At 42.9% G+C, this 19,693-nt stretch overlaps 1 protein-coding gene across 1 annotated transcript in view; it reads right to left on the bottom strand.

Moving 5' to 3' along the window:
- The window catches only part of clic4 (chloride intracellular channel 4), a 49,703-nt gene that overhangs the window by 15,883 nt on the left and 14,127 nt on the right, over positions 1-19,693 (bottom strand). The window contains exon 2 of the mRNA XM_063007264.1: positions 2,924-3,033. Coding sequence (XP_062863334.1) covers positions 2,924-3,033 — 110 coding nt within the window. The remainder of the gene's footprint in view (positions 1-2,923; positions 3,034-19,693) is intronic.

Genomic DNA, 19,693 nt, shown 5'->3' with positions numbered 1-19,693 from the left:
CGCATATAAAACACCGCACTTCTATTGTTCTGAATGATTATTCAGCTCATTTTCTATGATTCTCACTCAGTCAGGGTCCCAACTATGTTCACAGGAAAATGTGCTTTTTTTGTTTATGCATTTTCTCCCGACTTGTAGCGTATCCAATTACCCGATTGCATTACGCTTCCTCTCTACTGATGTTGATCTGATGCAGCAGCCGACCGCATCTTTTCACCTGCACGGGGCGAGTTCACATGCAGATCAGCTTTGTGTACGGAGAGCCACACCCTGTCCACATTATACACATCAATCAGTCAGCTGAGGTCGTAAATGCATCAGTTATGAGGAACGCTGGTCCGGCTCCCACCCTGTATGAACAACAGCCAATCGTTGTTTATGTAGGCGCCCAGCCCAGTTTAATGTAAACCCAGAACATCCAAAGACGGAAATTCTCGTCCGTGTTTTGAACGGAGAGCTAAAACATGCTACTGCACCAGAGCGGGTGCTTATACGAACATCGATTGGCTTGTTTGAAGGGTGAAAGTGCAGGAGGTGATTCCTCATAACTGCTGCAATTACGACCTCTGCTGGCTGATCGATGGTGCCGCACAGAGACGGGGGATAACGGAGATCGTTGCGTGACACTCTGTGCGCGATGCGGATCTCCATATAAACCCGCCTGGTGCAGGAGAAAAGAAACGGTCGGTACTGCACACGCGTCAAAGGGGGCGAGTGGTAGTTACGACCCTGCTCGGTCAGGAGTGGAGCTCTGCAGCAGTAGTGCAGTTGTAGCCTAGTGGTTAGGGTACTGGACTAGTAATCAAAAGGTCGCTGGTTCAAGCCCCACACTGCTGGGTCCTTGAGCAAGGCCCTTAACCCTCAATTGCTTACACGGTTTACCGTCACAGTACTGTAAGTCGCTTTAGATAAAAGCATCTGCTAAATGCTGAAAATGAAAATGTGGTGAAATATGATTGGGGAACTGGATATGACTAGATTGGAAGAAAAATTGCGGTCCTATTATAGTTGTTGAACGCGGTAAACATCACGCTCTACAGTCGTTTGTCATCAGTAGATATTACAGCAGCATTATTTAGACCACTGTGCTGAAGCCCCCTGGAAGTCGAGATTTCCCTGCAGTCTGGAACACTCTGATCCGACCACCATTCTGGGTAAATAACAGGAAATGAGCTCACATCTCTGGCATGAACGGGCACAGGAAGCACCCTCACCACATGGCACACTCTTCGAGAACATGCGCTGGGTGGAGAAGTGACCTGGCCTGAACTGAAGCGAGTGCGGTACATAGAGACTCGACTGTCCCATTTCATCTGAGGAGCGATAAAACCCGCGCGCTCGGACAATGTGTCCTTTATGTTCTGGAGAGCTATTAAACGCTCATGTGGGCTGAAGGATGAGGATCACATGTGGAAACTCTCACTCAGGGAGAGAGAGAGGGAGGGAGAGAGAGAGAGAGAGAGAGAGAGAGAGAGAGAGAGAGAGAGAGAGAGGTGGAATTCTCTCTAATAAAAAAAATCTGCTTTTTATATTGTTAGCAGAAAATGCAAAGTGACTTACAGTACTGTGACAGTATACAGTCTAAGCAATTGAAGGTTAAGAGCCTCGCTCAAGGGCCCAACAGTGGCAACCTGGAGCTTGAACCAGTGACCTTTTGATTACTAGTCCAGTACGTTAACCACTAGTCAACCATGCACACACACACACACACACACATCAGCCATAACATTAAAACCACCTCCTTCTGTTCATTTTATCAGCTCCACTTACCATATAGAAGCACTTTGTAGTTCTACAATTACTGACTGTAGTCCATCTGTTTCTCTGCATGCTTTGCTACCCCCACAGAGCAGGTATTATTTAGGTGCTGGATGATTCTCAGCACTGCAGTGACACTGACATGGTGGTGGTGTGTTAGTGTGTGTTGTGCTGGTATGAGTGGATCAGACACAGCAGCGCTGCTGGAGTTTTTAAACACCTCAATGTCGCTGCTGGACCGAGAATCGTCCACCGACCGAAAACATCCAGCCGACAGCGCCCCGTGTGCGGCGTCCTGTGACCACTGATGAAGGTCTAGAAGATGAGCGACTCAAACAGCAGCAATAGATGAGCGATCGTCTCTGACTTTACATCTACAAGGTGGACCGACTAGGTAGGAGCGTCTAATAGAGTGGACGGTGAGTGGACACGGTGTTTAAAAACTCCAGCAGCGCTGCTGTGTCTGATCCACTCATACCAGCACAACACACACTAACACACCACCACCATGTCAGTGTCACTGCAGTGCTGATGGTGGTGGTCCTGACCATTGAAGAACAGCATGAAAGGAGGGTAACAAAGCATAATTGTAGAGCTACAAAGTGCTTCTGTATGGTAAGTGGAGCTGATAAAATGAAGTGAGGCTGACCAGTGTGGAGATGGTCCAGTTGTTTCAGTCTTTTGTCTGTGCTCGGTTTGCAGGATTTGCAGACCAGTGAACACATTTCAATAGTTTTGCAGACTCCAATTGTATCCAGGAAACAGGAAGAACGGCCGGGTTATTAGTGATGGACAGATAAACAAATTTAGCTATTTCATAAGCATTTAGATTTATAAATTGCTTGTAAATATTTAAACATAATAGAATAATGATAAATGCAGCAGTAGTACAAAGCCAGACGTTATCTTTAACCAGATTTTGGTTGATAAGTGAGAGGGAATTTATTTATTTGGATTTTAATGCCATGTCTGTAAAATGTGTTCGTGGTTTTTAAATCTGTTGAAGGGATTTTGATGTTTGTCGTATGAACTTGTGTTCTAAACTACATCCTGTTATATAAACCGTATGTCTAATTATTGCATTAAATCAAAGTCATTTGAGCAGAAGGCACCTTTATTTACAGTTATTAGCCAAACACAAACACACACACACAGGTGGTCCTACCTCTTCAGGTCGACGGTGGTGACGTTAAAGACCACGCCCTTGAGCCAGAGGATCATGAAGAGACGCTGGGAGAAGGGGCAGTTCCCGATGCTCTCGCCATCGCTGCCCGCCTGCAACGAACACAAACACAAACGTCTTATTTTGAAGAAGCAGAGGAATCGTGTAGGTGCTTTGATGTGACTATAGTAGTACAAAGAACCAGAACAGCAGCGGCACTGTTACAGACAGACAGACAGATCCATGTATTAATCCCTGAGGGAAAGTCAGTTATTACAGCAGCTCGAGGTACAGTGTATCACAAAAGTGAGTACACCCCTCACATTTCTGCAAATATTTCATTATATCTTTTCATGGGACGACACTATAGACATGAAACTTGGATATAACTTAGAGTAGTCAGTGTACAACTTGTATAGCAGTGTAGATTTACTGTCTTCTGAAAATAACTCAACACACAGCCATTAATGTCTAAATAGCTGGCAACATAAGTGAGTACACCCCACAGTGAACATGTCCAAATTGTGCCCAAATGTGTCAATATTTTGTGTGACCACCATTATTATCCAGCACTGCCTTAACCCTCCTGGGCATGGAATTCACCAGAGCTGCACAGGTTGCTACTGGAATCCTCTTCCACTCCTCCATGATGACATCACGGAGCTGGTGGATGTTAGACACCTTGAACTCCTCCACCTTCCACTTGAGGATGCGCCACAGGTGCTCAATTGGGTTTAGTCCATCACCTTTACCTTCAGCTTCCTCAGCAAGGCAGTTGTCATCTTGGAGGTTGTGTTTGGGGTCGTTATCCTGTTGGAAAACTGCCATGAGGCCCAGTTTTCGAAGGGAGGGGATCATGCTCTGTTTCAGAATGTCACAGTACAGTTGAAATTCATGTTTCCCTCAATGAACTGCAGCTCCCCAGTGCCAGCAACACTCATGCAGCCCAAGACCATGATGCTACCACCACCATGCTTGACTGTAGGCAAGATACAGTTGTCTTGGTACTTCTCACCAGGGCGCCGCCACACATGCTGGACACCATCTGAGCCAAACAAGTTTATCTTGGTCTCGTCAGACCACAGGGCATTCCAGTAATCCATGTTCTTGGACTGCTTGTCTTCAGCAAACTGTTTGCTGGCTTTCTTGTGCGTCAGCTTCCTTCTGGGATGACGACCATGCAGACCGAGTCGATGCAGTGTGCGGCGTATGGTCTGAGCACTGACAGGCTGACCTCCCACGTCTTCAACCTCTGCAGCAATGCTGGCAGCACTCATGTGTCTATTTTTTAAAGCCAACCTCTGGATATGACGCCGAACACGTGGACTCGACTTCTTTGGTCGACCCTGGCGAAGCCTGTTCCGAGTGGAACCTGTCCTGGAAAACCGCTGTATGACCTTGGCCACCATGCTGTAGCTCAGTTTCAGGGTGTTAGCAATCTTCTTATCCTCCTCACTCCTAATGTCCAGTATACTGGACATTTTTTTTCTGGGTTTTATAACTCGACAGGAAGTTTTACTTTGTTACACTCACTTTTAGACACTCCAACACAACTCTGTCTTTCTACTGGTTGGTCAAAGACATTGAGAATTTTTTTTAAGCTTCTTGAAAAAAGACCCGAAGATGGCAGCTGTTGAGAAAGACGCTTGTTGCCTCCGTGACCGAACAAAACATACGTTTTTATCTATTAATGTGCACATATAACCAAAGTGTTTTAGAAATGATGTATTTTTAGAAGGTTTTTGTAATGATTGGTAACAATATAAGCGATGAATATGTATTTACGCATACTTAAATTTAGAGCAAATGTTTTATGTCCAGCCAGCTGGACATTTGGATTTAACGTATTGAATGTTGTTTAGTTTGTCATGCTAACTATGAATTAGAAGATGTGCATCAGTATTACTTTTTGCATTTTTCGTGCTGTACATATCTTTTTCGTGTATGTTAAGGGCTGACAGTAGATGAGGTGCTTAAATTACTAGATGATAGTAATAGACTGCAGCAGGCACGTGCACAGATAGACCCCTAGTGGTGCTCAAGCACCTGCCCTTTTGCCCTGGATGAGAAAAGTGCCCTTTCTGCTGGAGCCCAACTTTTTTCTACATTCATTAATATTTAAAAATAAAAATTACCCTCTCTGTCATCAATTCCCCCCAAAATTGTTTTGATATCTGACGGGCATTTATTTGAGTTCTTGTGAGAATTCTGCCCCAATATGATCCCCGCCTTGCCCCTCCCTCCTCCTCCTCCGGTTAGCAATCATGCAGTGCTGAGCGCCAGGCCAAACCGCTGCTACACAGTTCTCCTCTGACCCGCATAAATAGGAAAATGTTATTTAGTTGTCTATTTGATTTTATTGGCATAAAAATAGGCCCATCGTTAACATTAACTACCCAAAGTGGGTTTCTGATTTGAAATCAAAGGTAGGTCTTAAGTTGAGCTACATGACAGTCTGGTGAGGTAAATTGATACTAGTAATGGTATATTATTAGTTTAATGCTTCAACTCTGTCAGAAAACAGTAAAATGATGTATACTGTGTTCTCCCCTTTATGGAGATTCAGTAAGTCACTCTTGAAAGGTTACAAAAGCAGAAAGAAAAGGAACTACAGCAAGCATCTCAGGGTAGCAGCTCTCTTTTATCCTGGATTAAGCCATCTAAAGCAAATGAGGGAGATGTATCAGTATCAGTTGTTTGGTTATTAAAAGCGTGCACAATATTGCCTTGTTTTTGCCTGTTTTTCATTTATTTATGCAATTTGATAATTTGAGTTATTTGATTAGATGTGTATTGATTGTGTTAACAGAAATAAATATATAACTTAAATATCGTACCATGTTTTTTTTTTTTTTTTTTTTTTTTTAATTTTATAAATAATTTTGGCGATGGGTGCCCTTTTTTTTTGTTTGAGCACCTGCCCCCAAAAATGTCTGTGCACGTGCCTGGACTGCAGTGTTGAGAGTAGTGGGATGAATATCAACAGGATAGTGATAGGGAGTTAAGTGATTCTAAGCCAAGATGTTAGATGCAGTGGGGCAGAGCACTTGCCAGTGGTGGGTAGTGATAGCACCAACTTTCAGAGGTGCAGAAACCCTGGCTGCACCAAAAAATCAAGCATAAGATGTTTAAAATGTAATGTATTTCTTTGCATTCAAGTTGAACGAAACTGCTTTTATGAGTTCCACACAAGGTCCCGTTAAAAAAAGAAAAGAAAAACTCAAAGCTGAAATGCAAAAGGTTTTGATTTGAATAATTTAGATATCATTTATTTTCAAAATATTTATATTGAAAGATAGATATGTGGATAATTTAAAATTTAAAATTAATATTCACAAACTGAATATTCTGTTTTATGTTTTAGTAATGTTCCTTGTTTTTAAAATATATCTATAAAAGGAAAGTTTGTTTATAAGAAAAGGGGAAATGAACAAAACTAAATGTTTTAATTAAAAAGTTTGAGTTTTCATTTTTAAGGTTTGAGTTTTTAAAATTAAAAGTTTTAAATTAAATATTTAAAATATTCATATAAATAATTAAAATGTAAATTTTTACTTCTGTATAAACTAGTATATGCTTTTTAATATTATAAACATGTATTACATTATGCCATAAATGTACAATACTTGATATGTCACATGTTATAATGGTAATAATAATATGTAAATTTTTTCAGAATCTTGCACATTTCATGCTCTTAATTCCAAATGTCCAGTATACTGGACACTAAATAACTCACAGTCCCCAAGCCAAATTTCTTTTTTTTTTTGTATAATGTCATTTAAAAGGCTGAAATGAACAAGTGTTGTTACAGGATATTGTTTGTTTTCAAAGCGTCCAATCTCGGGGGTGAGGAGGTTAAAGCCCAGGCCATCTTTGTGGAGAGCAACAATTCTATTTCTCACATCCTCAGAGAGTTCTTTGCCATGAGGTGCCATGTTGAATATCCAGTGGCCAGTATGAGAGAATTGTACCCAAAACACCAAATTTAACAGCCCTGCTCCCCATTTACACCTGGGACCTTGACACATGACACCAGGGAGGGACAATGACACATTTGGGCACAATTTGGACATATTCACTGTGGGGTGTACTCACTTATGTTGCAGCTATTTAGACATTAATGGCTGTGTGTTGAGTTATTTTCAGAAGACAGTAAATCTACACTGCTATACAAGTTGTACACTGACTACTCTAAGTTATATCCAAGTTTCATGTCTATAGTGTTGTCCCATGAAAAGATATAATGAAATATTTGCAGAAATGTGAGGGGTGTACTCACTTTTGTGATACACTGTACATCCGTATTATTGTACAACACTATGTAGTTAAACAAATAGAATAAAAAAAAATGTAGTTTGTAATACGAGGGATCTTCAAAAAGTTTCCTCACTTTTATATTGTGGTTATAAGCGGTGAGGGTGTAGGAGGAGGAGTCGGTCGTATCTGAGAGACCGAGAGACGCTTATAGTCCGGATTTAGCTCCATCCATTTCCACCTTTTTGGACGCTCAAGGAAGCTTTACGGGGAAGAAGATTCTCATGTGATGATGACGTGAACGCGGCGGCGCATCAGTAGCTACACGCACAACCGAAAACATTTTTTGCTAGAATGTCATGACGTGTCACGCGACTGGCCGATGTCACTGGTGTGCACAAGGGAATTAAGTATATCCAAACCAAAAAAGGACAAGTAACGGGAGAGGCAGTAACAGCTGAGGATGGAAATCTTAAGGGAGGATTAAGATCGCTTTCAGTACAGTGCTGCGGCAAGAACTACAGCAGAGAAGATCCAATACAGCAGCATCCAGGGAGTGGATCAGATAAACCACATCCCTACTCTCACACACACACACACACACACTGTTCTATTCAATAGCACTGATCAGAAGAAGAAACTTAACATGCAGTCTCATGCGGTTAAAAAACCATCTCGTCTCACCTCGTTCCTGGAGCCTAAATGAGACACTGAGCACAGAGCGCCACACGCTCACTCCTGTACACCCATGGGCAATTGAGAGAATCCAATTCAGCTACTGGCTCACTATGAAGGACAGCAGATGACCTAAAAGACAGACATGCAGGACACGACTCTGCAATGCAGCCCCTGTTGTTGGGCCCTTAACCCTGTAATCATCTTTTTAAAATGATTTATTTGCATTTCTTAGTTTCTTGAGACGATACCAACAACAAACATGTAATATTTTACTACTAGTGGACACCGTATTTTTAATGAGCCTCTACCAAACTTTCATAGGTAATTTTTCAGCTGCTCACTTTCAGTTGACATAAAGGTTAGAAAGGCTGATTTCTTAAAACCATCTATCAATATTTTTGAGTTTAACACAGGTCAACCAAGCAGTAGATGCGCTGTTGGCTGGATATTTTTGGTCGGTGGACTATTCTCAGTCCAGCAGTGACAGTGAGTGAGTGTCTGATCCACTCATACCAGCACAACACACACTAACACACCACCACCATGTCAGTGTCACTGCAGTGCTGAGAATGATCCACCACCTGAATAATACCTGCTCTGTGGTGGTCCTGACCATTGAAGAACAGCATGCTGATAAAATTTTATCGGCTGATAGTGTTAATTGTAGAACTTTGTAGTTCTACAATTACTGACTGTAGTCCATCTGTTTCTCTACATGCTTTGTTAGCCCCCTTTCATGCTGTTCTTCAATGGTCAGGACCCCCACAGAGCAGGTATTATTTAGGTGGTGGATCACTCAGCACTGCAGTGACTTGCATCGATATTATTTATGCATTTTCTCCCTTTTTCTCTCTTTTAGTGCATCCAGTTGCCCCACTGCGTCACGCTTCCTCTCCACCAATGCCGATCCCCGCTCTGATTGAGGAGAACGAAGCTAACCCACGCCCCCTCCGACACGTGGCCAGCAGCCGTATGCATCTTATAACCTACGCTTTGACGAGTGCAGTGCAGCTCAGCACTGTGTACGGAGAGACACACCCTCTTTCCTCATCTCTGTGCAGGCGCCATCAATCAGCCAGCAGAGGTCGCAATTGCGCCAGTCATGAGAGAGAGACCCCGTCCGACTTAGTCCCGCCCATATCTGAACGACAGGCCAATCGTCGCTCATGTGGCCGCTCAGCCTTAGAGCTGAAACTTGACACGATGAGATCCCAGCTCTGGTTCCAGCGTGTGTTTTTTACCGCTGCGCCACCTGAGCGGCCTTTTAGTCGACCTTTGAAGGGTGAGACGGAGAATAGAGTTCCAAAGTTTGGGGGTAAGGTTAAAGGACTTCGCTACGGTAGGAAGGGTCGAGGCCATGAGGGCTTTAAAAGTAAGCAGAATTATTCTGTATTTGATATGGACGGCTTTTGGAGGCCAGTGCAGCCGGTGGAGGACGGGAGTGACGTGGGTGGACCGTTCAGAAAAAAAAGTTGAGCTATAATACAGTTACAAGCGCGCTGCTGTTTCTATCTTACTCCGACATAGTTAAACTGCTCTGACCCATGTCAGTGTGTGTGTGTGTGTGTGTGTGAGTGTGTGTGTGTGTGTGTGTGTGTGTGGGTGCATTACATGGCATTTCTGGATAACATGCGAGTGATTAGCAGGAGTTATTTGCACATTCCTGCACAGACCAGCCTGCAAACACACTGCAATATTATTAATGCCAACAGAGCCAAGGCTGCAGAGAGAGTGGGCTGTGTTTCCTTTTATCTTCATTTCTCCACTGTGTGTGTGTGTGTGTGTGTGTGTGTGTGAGTGACCACAGATTCAGCCCACAAACGCTTGAAATTGTGCAGTATTATTAAAGCCTTATTCACATTAGCACTAATAAATCTGGGAATGTAGCTCCTCTCATTTGGCTCTTTCATTTATGTGCATCTGCATAATACAAACACTGAGTAACTGGGACTATTTTACTTTGTACTTGGGTGTGGCAGTAAGCTAATACACCAGCGCACTATGGCTGAAAGTATATTTGTATATTACCACGATTATAGGCATTAATGCATACCTACATCTGATATTATATTGTTTTTAATATTTATCCCCATATATATTTATATTTATGCTTATATATCTGCATATATTGTTTATCAGAATATAAACACTACTGCTTCTATTATTAATATGCCAGATGCACAGTTTGCACATACTTTTTTGCATACTGTGTATTGTATATTGTGTGTGTATATATATATATATATATAGTTTGTTAAGTGTTGGTAAGGGCCGAGCATTTCCTGTGAGACGACAGGCCACGTCTAAAGGGCCAAAAGATACAGAAAACACTCGTGTTAAGTGTCCAGGTCATACTGTACTGGTTTAATGAACTGGAAAGAACCAGATTGCCTAACCTAATTTAATCGCATGCTGTATGGAGGCGTCCCAAGTATTTCTAACACTGAATTTCAGTACAAGTTCATGTCAATTACTACACATTTACATATTTTTAAATATTAAGATTGAGAGTAAGACAGAAACACACACACACACACACTCGAAGCTTATTCCAACAATCTGTTACACCCTCCTTTACCTTCAATTTACCCATACGCCGTCCTTAATGCGTCCAGAGTATTCCTGCTTACAGCTAAGTGTTACCCAGAGGAACCAGGCCTGCCGTACTCCTGACCAGGATAAAGTGCGCGCACACACACACACACACACACACACCAATTCAGTCACTCACACACCGGACAGGCTGCCAATCCAGCACAGGTCATCACGGTGTTCTCTTACAGTTTTTGGGCTGCACTGGAACCACCCTGCCCGTGACCAGGAAAATAAGTATAAGGTATATGTATAAGGAATGAATCCACAGGTTGTGTCTGTATATAAACACTGACTTGTAGGACACATAATGGCTCCACTCATGCGCTGTATGAGCTCACTCGCTGGGTTAAAGCACACACACACACACATGTACACACACACACACACACACACTGCATTCATTTGAATAGGGTAGGGAGAGTGTACGTGTGTGTGAGTGTGTGTCCATTCCTGTTTTGGACTGTTTGCTCGGTCTGATGCACTGAAACGTCGTCTTCGTGTGACGTCAGTGTTTCCTGTCGCAGGAGGGCCAAGCGACAGGGTTAAGGGTGCTGCTTGGGAGACCAAGGGTGGGGCTTTAAACCTTGAATGAGTTTGTTTTGCATCATGCTCGTGGTTAGGTCTGGGATGGACTGGCGCCCTGCCTTGTGCCAAGTGCTTCCCAGTGAACCAGAACCAAACTACACTGACCAGGCGTAACATTATGACCACTGACGGGTGAAGTGAATAACACTGGGGGGGGGGGATGTATATTAGGCAGCGAGTGGACATTTTATCCTCAAAGTTGAGTTTGATGAGGGCAAATTGGGTCAGAGCGTCTCCAAAACTGCAAGAGCTGCAGTGGTCAGTATCTCTCAGAAGTGGTCCAAGGAAGGAACAGTGGTAAACCGGCGGCAGGGTCATGGGCGACCAAGGCTCACTGATGCCCGTGTAGCTCAAACTGATGAAGAAGTTCACGCTGGTTCTGATAGAAAGGTGTCAGAATACACAGAGAAGCGCAGTTTGTTGCGTACGGGGCAGCAAAAGGGGGGCCAACACTATATTAGGAAGGTGGTCATAATGTTATGCCTGATCGGTGTATATTTCGCTTTTCGTGTGGTCAGAGCTTGAATTCAGACATTTGACTGAACGTGATTTTATGACACACAGGTCACCTGATGATTTGCATGTGAGTAAATCCTATAATATGTAAATAAAGATGATGAATACTGAGGTTTTGCATGAATGTGTGCAGGGGGCAGGTGGTGCAGACGCGTGGAATTCGGGCGACTCACGTTTGCCGTCGTTTTGTCTGGACCGAAAGACAACTTTCCGTCCGGGCTGTAGTTTTCGGCACGACCATATAAGGAGTGCGAACGAAATCCGTGTCCCTCTTTTGCTTGGGTTGGATTCGGAGCCGTTTTCTGTTCTCGGGGTAGAACGTGTTTTAGGTGTTGAACAATAGGCCACTGTAATGATTGTGTCTGTGTGGATGTTGTGCTGAAAACACTCTTCCAGATGGCTCTGACTGTGTGTGTGTGTGTGTGTGTGTGTGTGTCAGCTCTTTTTCTGTGCAAGAGGCCATTGAAGGAGCAGATGCTCTCTGAGTGTTTAGACTCTGGGCCAAAGCCTCGATCACCACACACACACACACACACACGACAGTCCCTGACATCTACGCACATGGCCTTTCTCCTCTGCACAAGGTCTCAGAACTAGAGCTTTACTTTTTGCACTTACGAGACCGTATGTACGTGGTTAGGATTTATACCAACAGGACCTGATATAGCTGGTACTAATGCCAGGTAAATACAAGGTACTTTCATAAAGCTGATACAGAAGCTGATATGTTCCTTTAAAAAAACAAACAAACAAACAAACAAACAAACACATTAATGCGTCGTCATCCAAGTAGGGTGTACATCGCTGACACGCACTCCCTCAGTCACGTGCGCAGTCCCACCAATCCCTTTCTTATTCACCCATAGTTCGGTGGACACACGCGTATGGAGAGCCACATCCCACTTTCTGTACGGGCTCCCTGGGCAACTAAGGTCCTCACACAACCCCATAATTCAGCCTTTCCCACCCAGCCGCAGAGCTGAGATTCGAACCCCTGGATTTCAGAATCTCGGCACTGGTGCGTTAGCAGATTATCGTGGCTGAGCCATTTTAATACACAAAAAGAAACAAGGGTGAGATTTTCAGACGTATAAATGCTCTGCGTCTGTACACTTACAGGACAGTCTAGAGTCTAGAGCTGAAACGATTCCTCCAGAAACTCGAGTAATTCGATTACTAAAATAATACGCTGATACGCTGACTTTTCTTCCTTGTAACCACCACAGGCTTTTTTGAAGGCTCAGGCAAACACACACGTACACACACACACACACACTAAATCTACCTCATCTAGGAGATACAATCCTGACAGAACCTCCTACAACCACCACAAATCCTCCCGACTAAATATTAAAGCTTTATGTTCTGCGTGAGCTGTAGCTGAAACTTAGTTCTGAAAGTTGCACAAATTAGAGGCTCATGTTTATGTTTTATTGTTTATTAATATTTATCCCTTTAGTTTTAGGGTGCCTGTATAGACTTTAAAAGTAATTTGATTTATTTTTGATGTATTTGTTTTTGCATTTCAAAAAGTGCAAGTGCAGTTAGTTTTAAGAGACGCGTCTTATTTAATCTTATATGTATTTATTAAAGCAGAAGTGTTTCTTATCCGATTACTCGATTAATCGCTGGAATAATCGACAGAATACTCGATTACAGAATTAATCGATAGTTGCAGCCCTAACAAAGTCTGCACTGATCCGAGTAAGCTGGGTAAAACACAAACACAATACGTAACACACCTTTATAAATACACAGCATCTGATCCTCTTTCTCTATTAGGCTGTTCCCATTACGAGTCGCCACAGCGGATCATCCGTCTCCATCCTGCCCTGTTCTGAACATCCTCCCTCACTACATCCATAAACCTCCTCTTTGGCCTGGTGGCTCCATCCTCAGCACCGTTCTCTTTATAGAACTCTGGCATCGCTAAATTTGTCTGATCTCGTCCATCCTCATCACTCCCAATCCGAATCGCAGCATCTTCGTCTCTACTACACAGCATCTGATGCTCTTATGGTGTTTATGGAATTTTATCCATTTTGCTCTGTTACAGCATCCGATCTTCTAACAGAGCCTTCATTTATTATTAAACATTTATACACTCAGTCAGGTTTGGTTTCTGGGTAGACAATTATGAACGAAGCTTCTCAATATCTCAGAAAGAAAACAACAAATCCTCCTTCCATATGACATCAATAATCAGACAGGAAGCACAGTGTCCAAACTAACAATATAACAGAATAGAAATCACAAAGTCACATGTAAAGTGGAATTACAGATGAATAAATAAAAGCACTTAATTTGGAGGAGAGAAAACACTTCATATTACTGTTCACAGTTCTGAAATGGGATGATCAACAAGCTCTTGGTCCAGTGTCCACATACTTTTGACAATATAGTGTAAATGAAAGCTAATCTGGAGCAAACAGACTTAACAGCATCGATGCACGCTGTTACACTTTACATTTATCCCGTTTTTTTTTTTATAAACTAGAGTTAAAATTGGGCCAGTTTTGATTTCTGTTTCCCCAAAGAAAGTCTTGTTCATTTAAACATTATAGATTTCTAATTTAAATAAATATTAATTGGATTATTGGCTCTTTTTAATAATAAAAATTACTATAATACACTTTTAAAGTCATAACGTGGCACAGCTGCTGTAGGTGCCACACAGCACCAAGGTTTTCTTGGGTTCAATTCTTGCCTCCGGTCACTGTCTGTATAAAGTTTAGCATGTTCTCACTGTGAACACATGTTTTATGGTAAAGTGAATTCTAAATTGCCCCTGGATGTGAGGGTATGAGCTAGTTTTGAGCCCGTTTTGCCCTGCACCGGACTGGCACCATGTCCAGGGTGTAGTCCCGTCCCGTACGTAATCCGTTCAGACTCTGAGCAGAAGTAACAGATGATGAAGAACATTTTACAGCTTCAGTGTGACGCGTTATTCTAAATTTGGCGGCATGTGCCACTGTGACACAGACTTTCTTAATCTGGATGCCAAATGGCAAAATCCCCACCGTTAAGTGTGTGTGTGTGTGTGTGTGTGTGTGTGTGTGTGTGTGTGTGTTGGGGCATTCCAGCCCTCAAAAATAAGGGAGGGGGGTGCACTCTAAATTTAGCTCTTCGACTGCCAAACTTTGAAAGCAGCATTCAATCCTAATGAGGCTGCGTTTAAGACCACGCTGTTACCCAATAAGGGGAGAGAGAGCGAGAGAAGGAGCGAGAGGACGAGCGAGAGTAAGAGAGAGGGTGATCGTACATTCTTAAACAGCCATGTGTCAAAGAAAAACACAGAGAGCGTCTGTTCCTCTGAAGGACGCATGTATGTGTAAACTCATAATCATGGGGCGTGTCTCAGTGCGTTTGCACTTCGGTTCCAGAACTGGGTCCATGACCATGTGTGAAAACGAGCCGTGGTTCGGTCCTGGGTCTGTCTGTCTGTCTGCCTGTCTATCTATCTATCTGTCTGTCTGTCTGTCTATTTATTTGTCTGTCTGTCTATCTATATATCTGTCTATCATTTATTTGTCTGTGTCTATCTGTCTGTCTATCTATATATATATTATTTATTTGTATGTCTGTCTATCTGTGTATTTGTGTCTGTCTATCTGTTTACTTATTTATTTGTCTGTCTCTGTCTATGTATGTCTGTCTGTCTATGATTTATTTGTATGTCTGTCTATCTATCTATCATTTATTGGTGTGTCTGTCTGTCTATATATCTGCCTGTCTATCTATCAGTCTGTCTTGCTGTCGGTCTGTCTATTCATTTGTCTGTCTGTCTATCTATCTATATATCTGTCTGTCTGTCTATCATTTATTTGTCTGTCTATCTGTCTGCATATCTATCTATATATATATATTATTTATTTGTATGTCTGTCTATCTGTGTATTTGTCTGTCTGTCTATCTGTTTACTTATTTATTTGTCTGTCTCTGTCTATGTATGTCTGTCTATCATTTATTTGTATGTCTGTCTGTCTATTTACTTATTTGTCTGTCTGTCTACCTATTTGTCTGTCTGTATCATTTATTGGTGTGTCTGTCTGTTTGTCTGTCTATATATCTGCCTGTCTATCTATCTGTCTGTCTTGCTGTCGGTCTGTCTATTTGTATGTCTGTCTATCTATCTATATATCTGTCTATCTGTCTGTCTATCATTTATTTGTCTGTCTATCTGTCTGTCTATCTATATATATATTATTTATTTGTATGTCTGTCTATCTGTGTATTTGTCTGTCTGTCTATTTACTTATTTATTTGTCTGTCTCTGTCTATGTATGTCTGTCTATCATTTATGTGTCTGTCTGTCTATCTATCTGTCTGTCTATCTATTTACTTATTTGTCTGTCTATCTATCTATCTATCATTTATTTGTATGTCTGTCTGTCTGTCTATCTATGTATTTGTCTGTCTGTCTATCATTTATTTGTCTGTCTGTTTATCTATCTGTCTGTCTATTTGTCTATCTATTTATCTATCAATCATTTATCTGTCTGTCTGTCTGTCTGTCTGTCTGTCTGTCTATCTATCTGTATGTCTGTATATCTATCTATCCATCAATGCCGTGTTTACTCGTGAGTTACAATCACGGCAGGAAAGGTTTATGTGGGTGCTTTGCTTTGTATCCGTTAGGTATTCTCTGATATTATATGAGTATAATGATGGGTAATTGGCAGGATTGGCATTGCGGGGCATCCTCCCCCTTTATCAGGTAGGAATGTGTAAGTCTGGTGTGGTTTGGTCCTGGGTACCGATCTTAAGCCAGGCTGAAAACAAGAGGATGCGCATTAGTCTGTGAGGTGTGACCCTGTATTTACACCGACAGTCAGGACGGCAAACCGAGTGTGTACAACAACACCACAGCTTTAACCTGATCAGGGCTGTGGTGGGTCCGGTTCCACCAGAAAACACCTGGGTCGAGGCAGGAATTCCCCAGCAGGACATTTCAAATAACACCAAATTCCAGAAGCTTCACAGCTCATGTTTATAGAATTGTGCTGATGCTGCTCTAGCATCTCTGCTTCGCATTCAAAATTTGAGGTCTGCTTGTTCACAACCCAGAACATTTAGGACAATTCAGCCTAACAGACACGCTGAGCTGCTCCTACGTGCGACCTTATAAGGAAAGACTGGACAAACAGAGGCAGAGTTTCATATTTATAATTTACTTTAATGCAGGAATTTATAGTAGCTTATTTTAATATACACCGACCAGCCATAACATTAAAACCACCTCCATGTTTCTACACTCACTGTCCATTTTATCAGCTCCACTTACCATATAGAAGCACTTTGTAGTTCTACAATTACTGACTGTAGTCCATCTGTTTCTCTGCATGCTTTGTTACCTCACTTTCATGCTGTTCTTCAATAATCAGGACCACCACAGGACCCCCACAGAGCAGGTATTATTTAGGTGGTGAATCAGTTTTTAAACACCTCACTGTCACTGCTGGACTGAGAATAGTCCACCAACCAAAAAACATCCACCCAACAGCGCCCCGTGGGCAGCGTCCTGTGACCACTGATGAAGGTCTAGAAGACGAGCGACTCAAACAGCAGCAATAGATGAGCGATCGTCTCTGACTTTACATCTACAAGGTGGACCGACTAGGTAGGAGCGTCTAATAGAGTGGACAGTGAGTGGACACGGTGTTTAAAAACTCCAGCAGCGCTGCTGTGTCTGATCCACTCGTACCAGCACAACACACGCTAACACACCACCACCATGTCAGTGTCACTGCAGTGCTGAGAATCATCCACCACCTAAATAATACCTGCTCTGTGGGGGTCCTGTGGGGGTCCTGACCATTGAAGAACGACTTGGACTACAGTCAGGATTCCTCCGTCGTGTCCAGCTCACACACACGTGACCTTTCCTGCACCAGAACATCTGCTACAGTGAAGAACCAGCTGAACAAACACGCTCATGTTGATAAAATCAACACAAACCAGTTGAAGACGCGAGAGAGGCGATGAGAGGACCAACCTGAAGTCTTAGGGCGCGTTCACATGAGAAGCGGCAAAACTGACCTTTCCAAAGCTCCTCCAATGAGACAAACTGTTTGGTATGAGGCGGTAAAAGCGACTCGAGCCGTACGAACTAAACTTAGCGTGACTTATTGTAGTAAAACGGCGAATGAGGAATGTGATTAGTGGAGGAACTTATGAGCAGTAATAATGAAGAGAAGTTTAGTGCTCCTGTCTCCTTCTTTTACTACATTAAACCACGTTAAGCTTTATTTAGACTCTGGGAGAAGCTGATTCTGATTCTCACCGTTTCTCAGACGCTGGAGCTGTAACACAAGTTTAAAAGTGAAACAGGGAGGAGAATCAAAAAGGTGTGCTTAGTAATGCATCCCATCCAAAGCCTGAGGTCGGGGCGTCGAGCGAATGTTGATATTGTACAAAACTCTTGGGTAAATAAAACAGAGCTGAAGAGCAACACGAGGATTAGAAGGAGCGACTCTGTGGGTTTTTATATCAGTCCTACAGGTACAGTCAGTGCTGGAACAACGTCCAAAAAAAAAAAGGCACATACCCCACAGGCTCACTGTTTGAAGCTGCATCAATGCCAGAGAGTTACAAATCAGAGAGAGCTGAGAGTCGATCTGCCCTGCTCTTTAGGAGGGAAGAGGGGTATCACTGATTACCCATCAATCTGTCATGCCAGCTGATCTCAACCAACACGAGGCTGCACTACTAACTAAGAGAAGACACTCACTAGTCCTAACCTTTCCATCTTGGTGTTTGTTACGTGACGGGGAGACTCAGAAATATGTCGCAGCTGAATAAACACGGTGAACGTGCCAGTAAATAAAACATAATAAACAATAAATTTTTTCCTAGTACTATTTTTTCGTGCTCCGGTGGCGTAGCGGTCCATTACACAAGCCCAGCACTGCCGAGATTTTCAGCATTTAGCAGACGCTTTTATCCAAAGCGACTTACACAATGAGCAATTGAGGGTTAAGGGCCTTGCTCAGGGACCCAACAGCGGCAACTTGGTGGTGGCGGGGCTTGAACCGACCCTAACCACTGAGCCATCACTGGCCTTGAATCTCAACGTTGCTATCAGCCAGCTAGGTGTCTACACGGTCATGACTGGCAATTAGGGATGCATCAATACCATTTTTTCCCAACCGAGTACAAGTACATGTATTTGTGTACTTGCCGATACCGATACCAATACCTATTGGATCAAGCGCTTTGATCGCCGAGTCGCTCCCGAGCCGGCAAATCTAGCGCCGACCAGCCGCCGAGCGCAAATCAGGGCAAAAATCGTGTAGTGTGAACCGGGCGTAACGCAGCGACGTGCACTAGGCACACGGTATCGGATGTTTAGTATCGGAGCCTCGTTTGCGAGTACGAGTACGAGTTAATGAGCGCGGTATCGGGCAAATACCCGACACCAGTATCGGTACTCATGCATCTCTAGTGGCAAAGTCTGGTTGGGTGGTGGTCGAAGCCCTGCTATAGATTTGCACCCCGTCCAGGGTATTCCTGCCTTGCACCCAACGTTTCCTGGCCGCGACCTTGACCAGGATAAACAGGTCGATAAGAATGACATTAAAATAACGAATGAATTTTTTTTTAATAACGTGGATATATCGAAATATTGATAATTCTTTGATCATTACCACACGTCTACTCATTTTAATCATGTTTACTCTTTTACCTCGGCCTTCTTTCTCCTCTTGATCTTATCTGCCCGACATCACACCCATGAATCAAACTCATTCAGTCTCACGGTCTGTCTCGGCCCTCTGTCACTCTCTCATTATCTCTCTGCCCTCCCTGTCTCGGCCCCCTTCTTTCTCTGGATTTAGATTTGACTCATTTCCTGTCGCTGGGCGCAGAAGAAACGCCTCAGTAATGGTAACGAGATGGAGAACTTGCACAGAAAATGATAGCTAACTTATTTTAACCAATACCAAAAGAACGGCAAAGACAAACACTTGTGCACCTCTTCCCTCTGCACACACCATCAAACTGATACTGAAGTTCTAACTAACACGACTAACAAAATTTACCTGTAGAATAACAGCAGATGTAACAAACCACCACGAGACATTTCTGTTTGTCCCATCATGACTCAGACGTGAGCGATAAAAGCCAGACAGAATCTAAATAAAG

The sequence above is a fragment of the Trichomycterus rosablanca genome, chromosome 13, assembly GCF_030014385.1.
Source record: "Trichomycterus rosablanca isolate fTriRos1 chromosome 13, fTriRos1.hap1, whole genome shotgun sequence".
NCBI classification, from domain to species: domain Eukaryota; kingdom Metazoa; phylum Chordata; class Actinopteri; order Siluriformes; family Trichomycteridae; genus Trichomycterus; species Trichomycterus rosablanca.
This window is presented reverse-complemented; position numbering and strand designations above follow the sequence as displayed.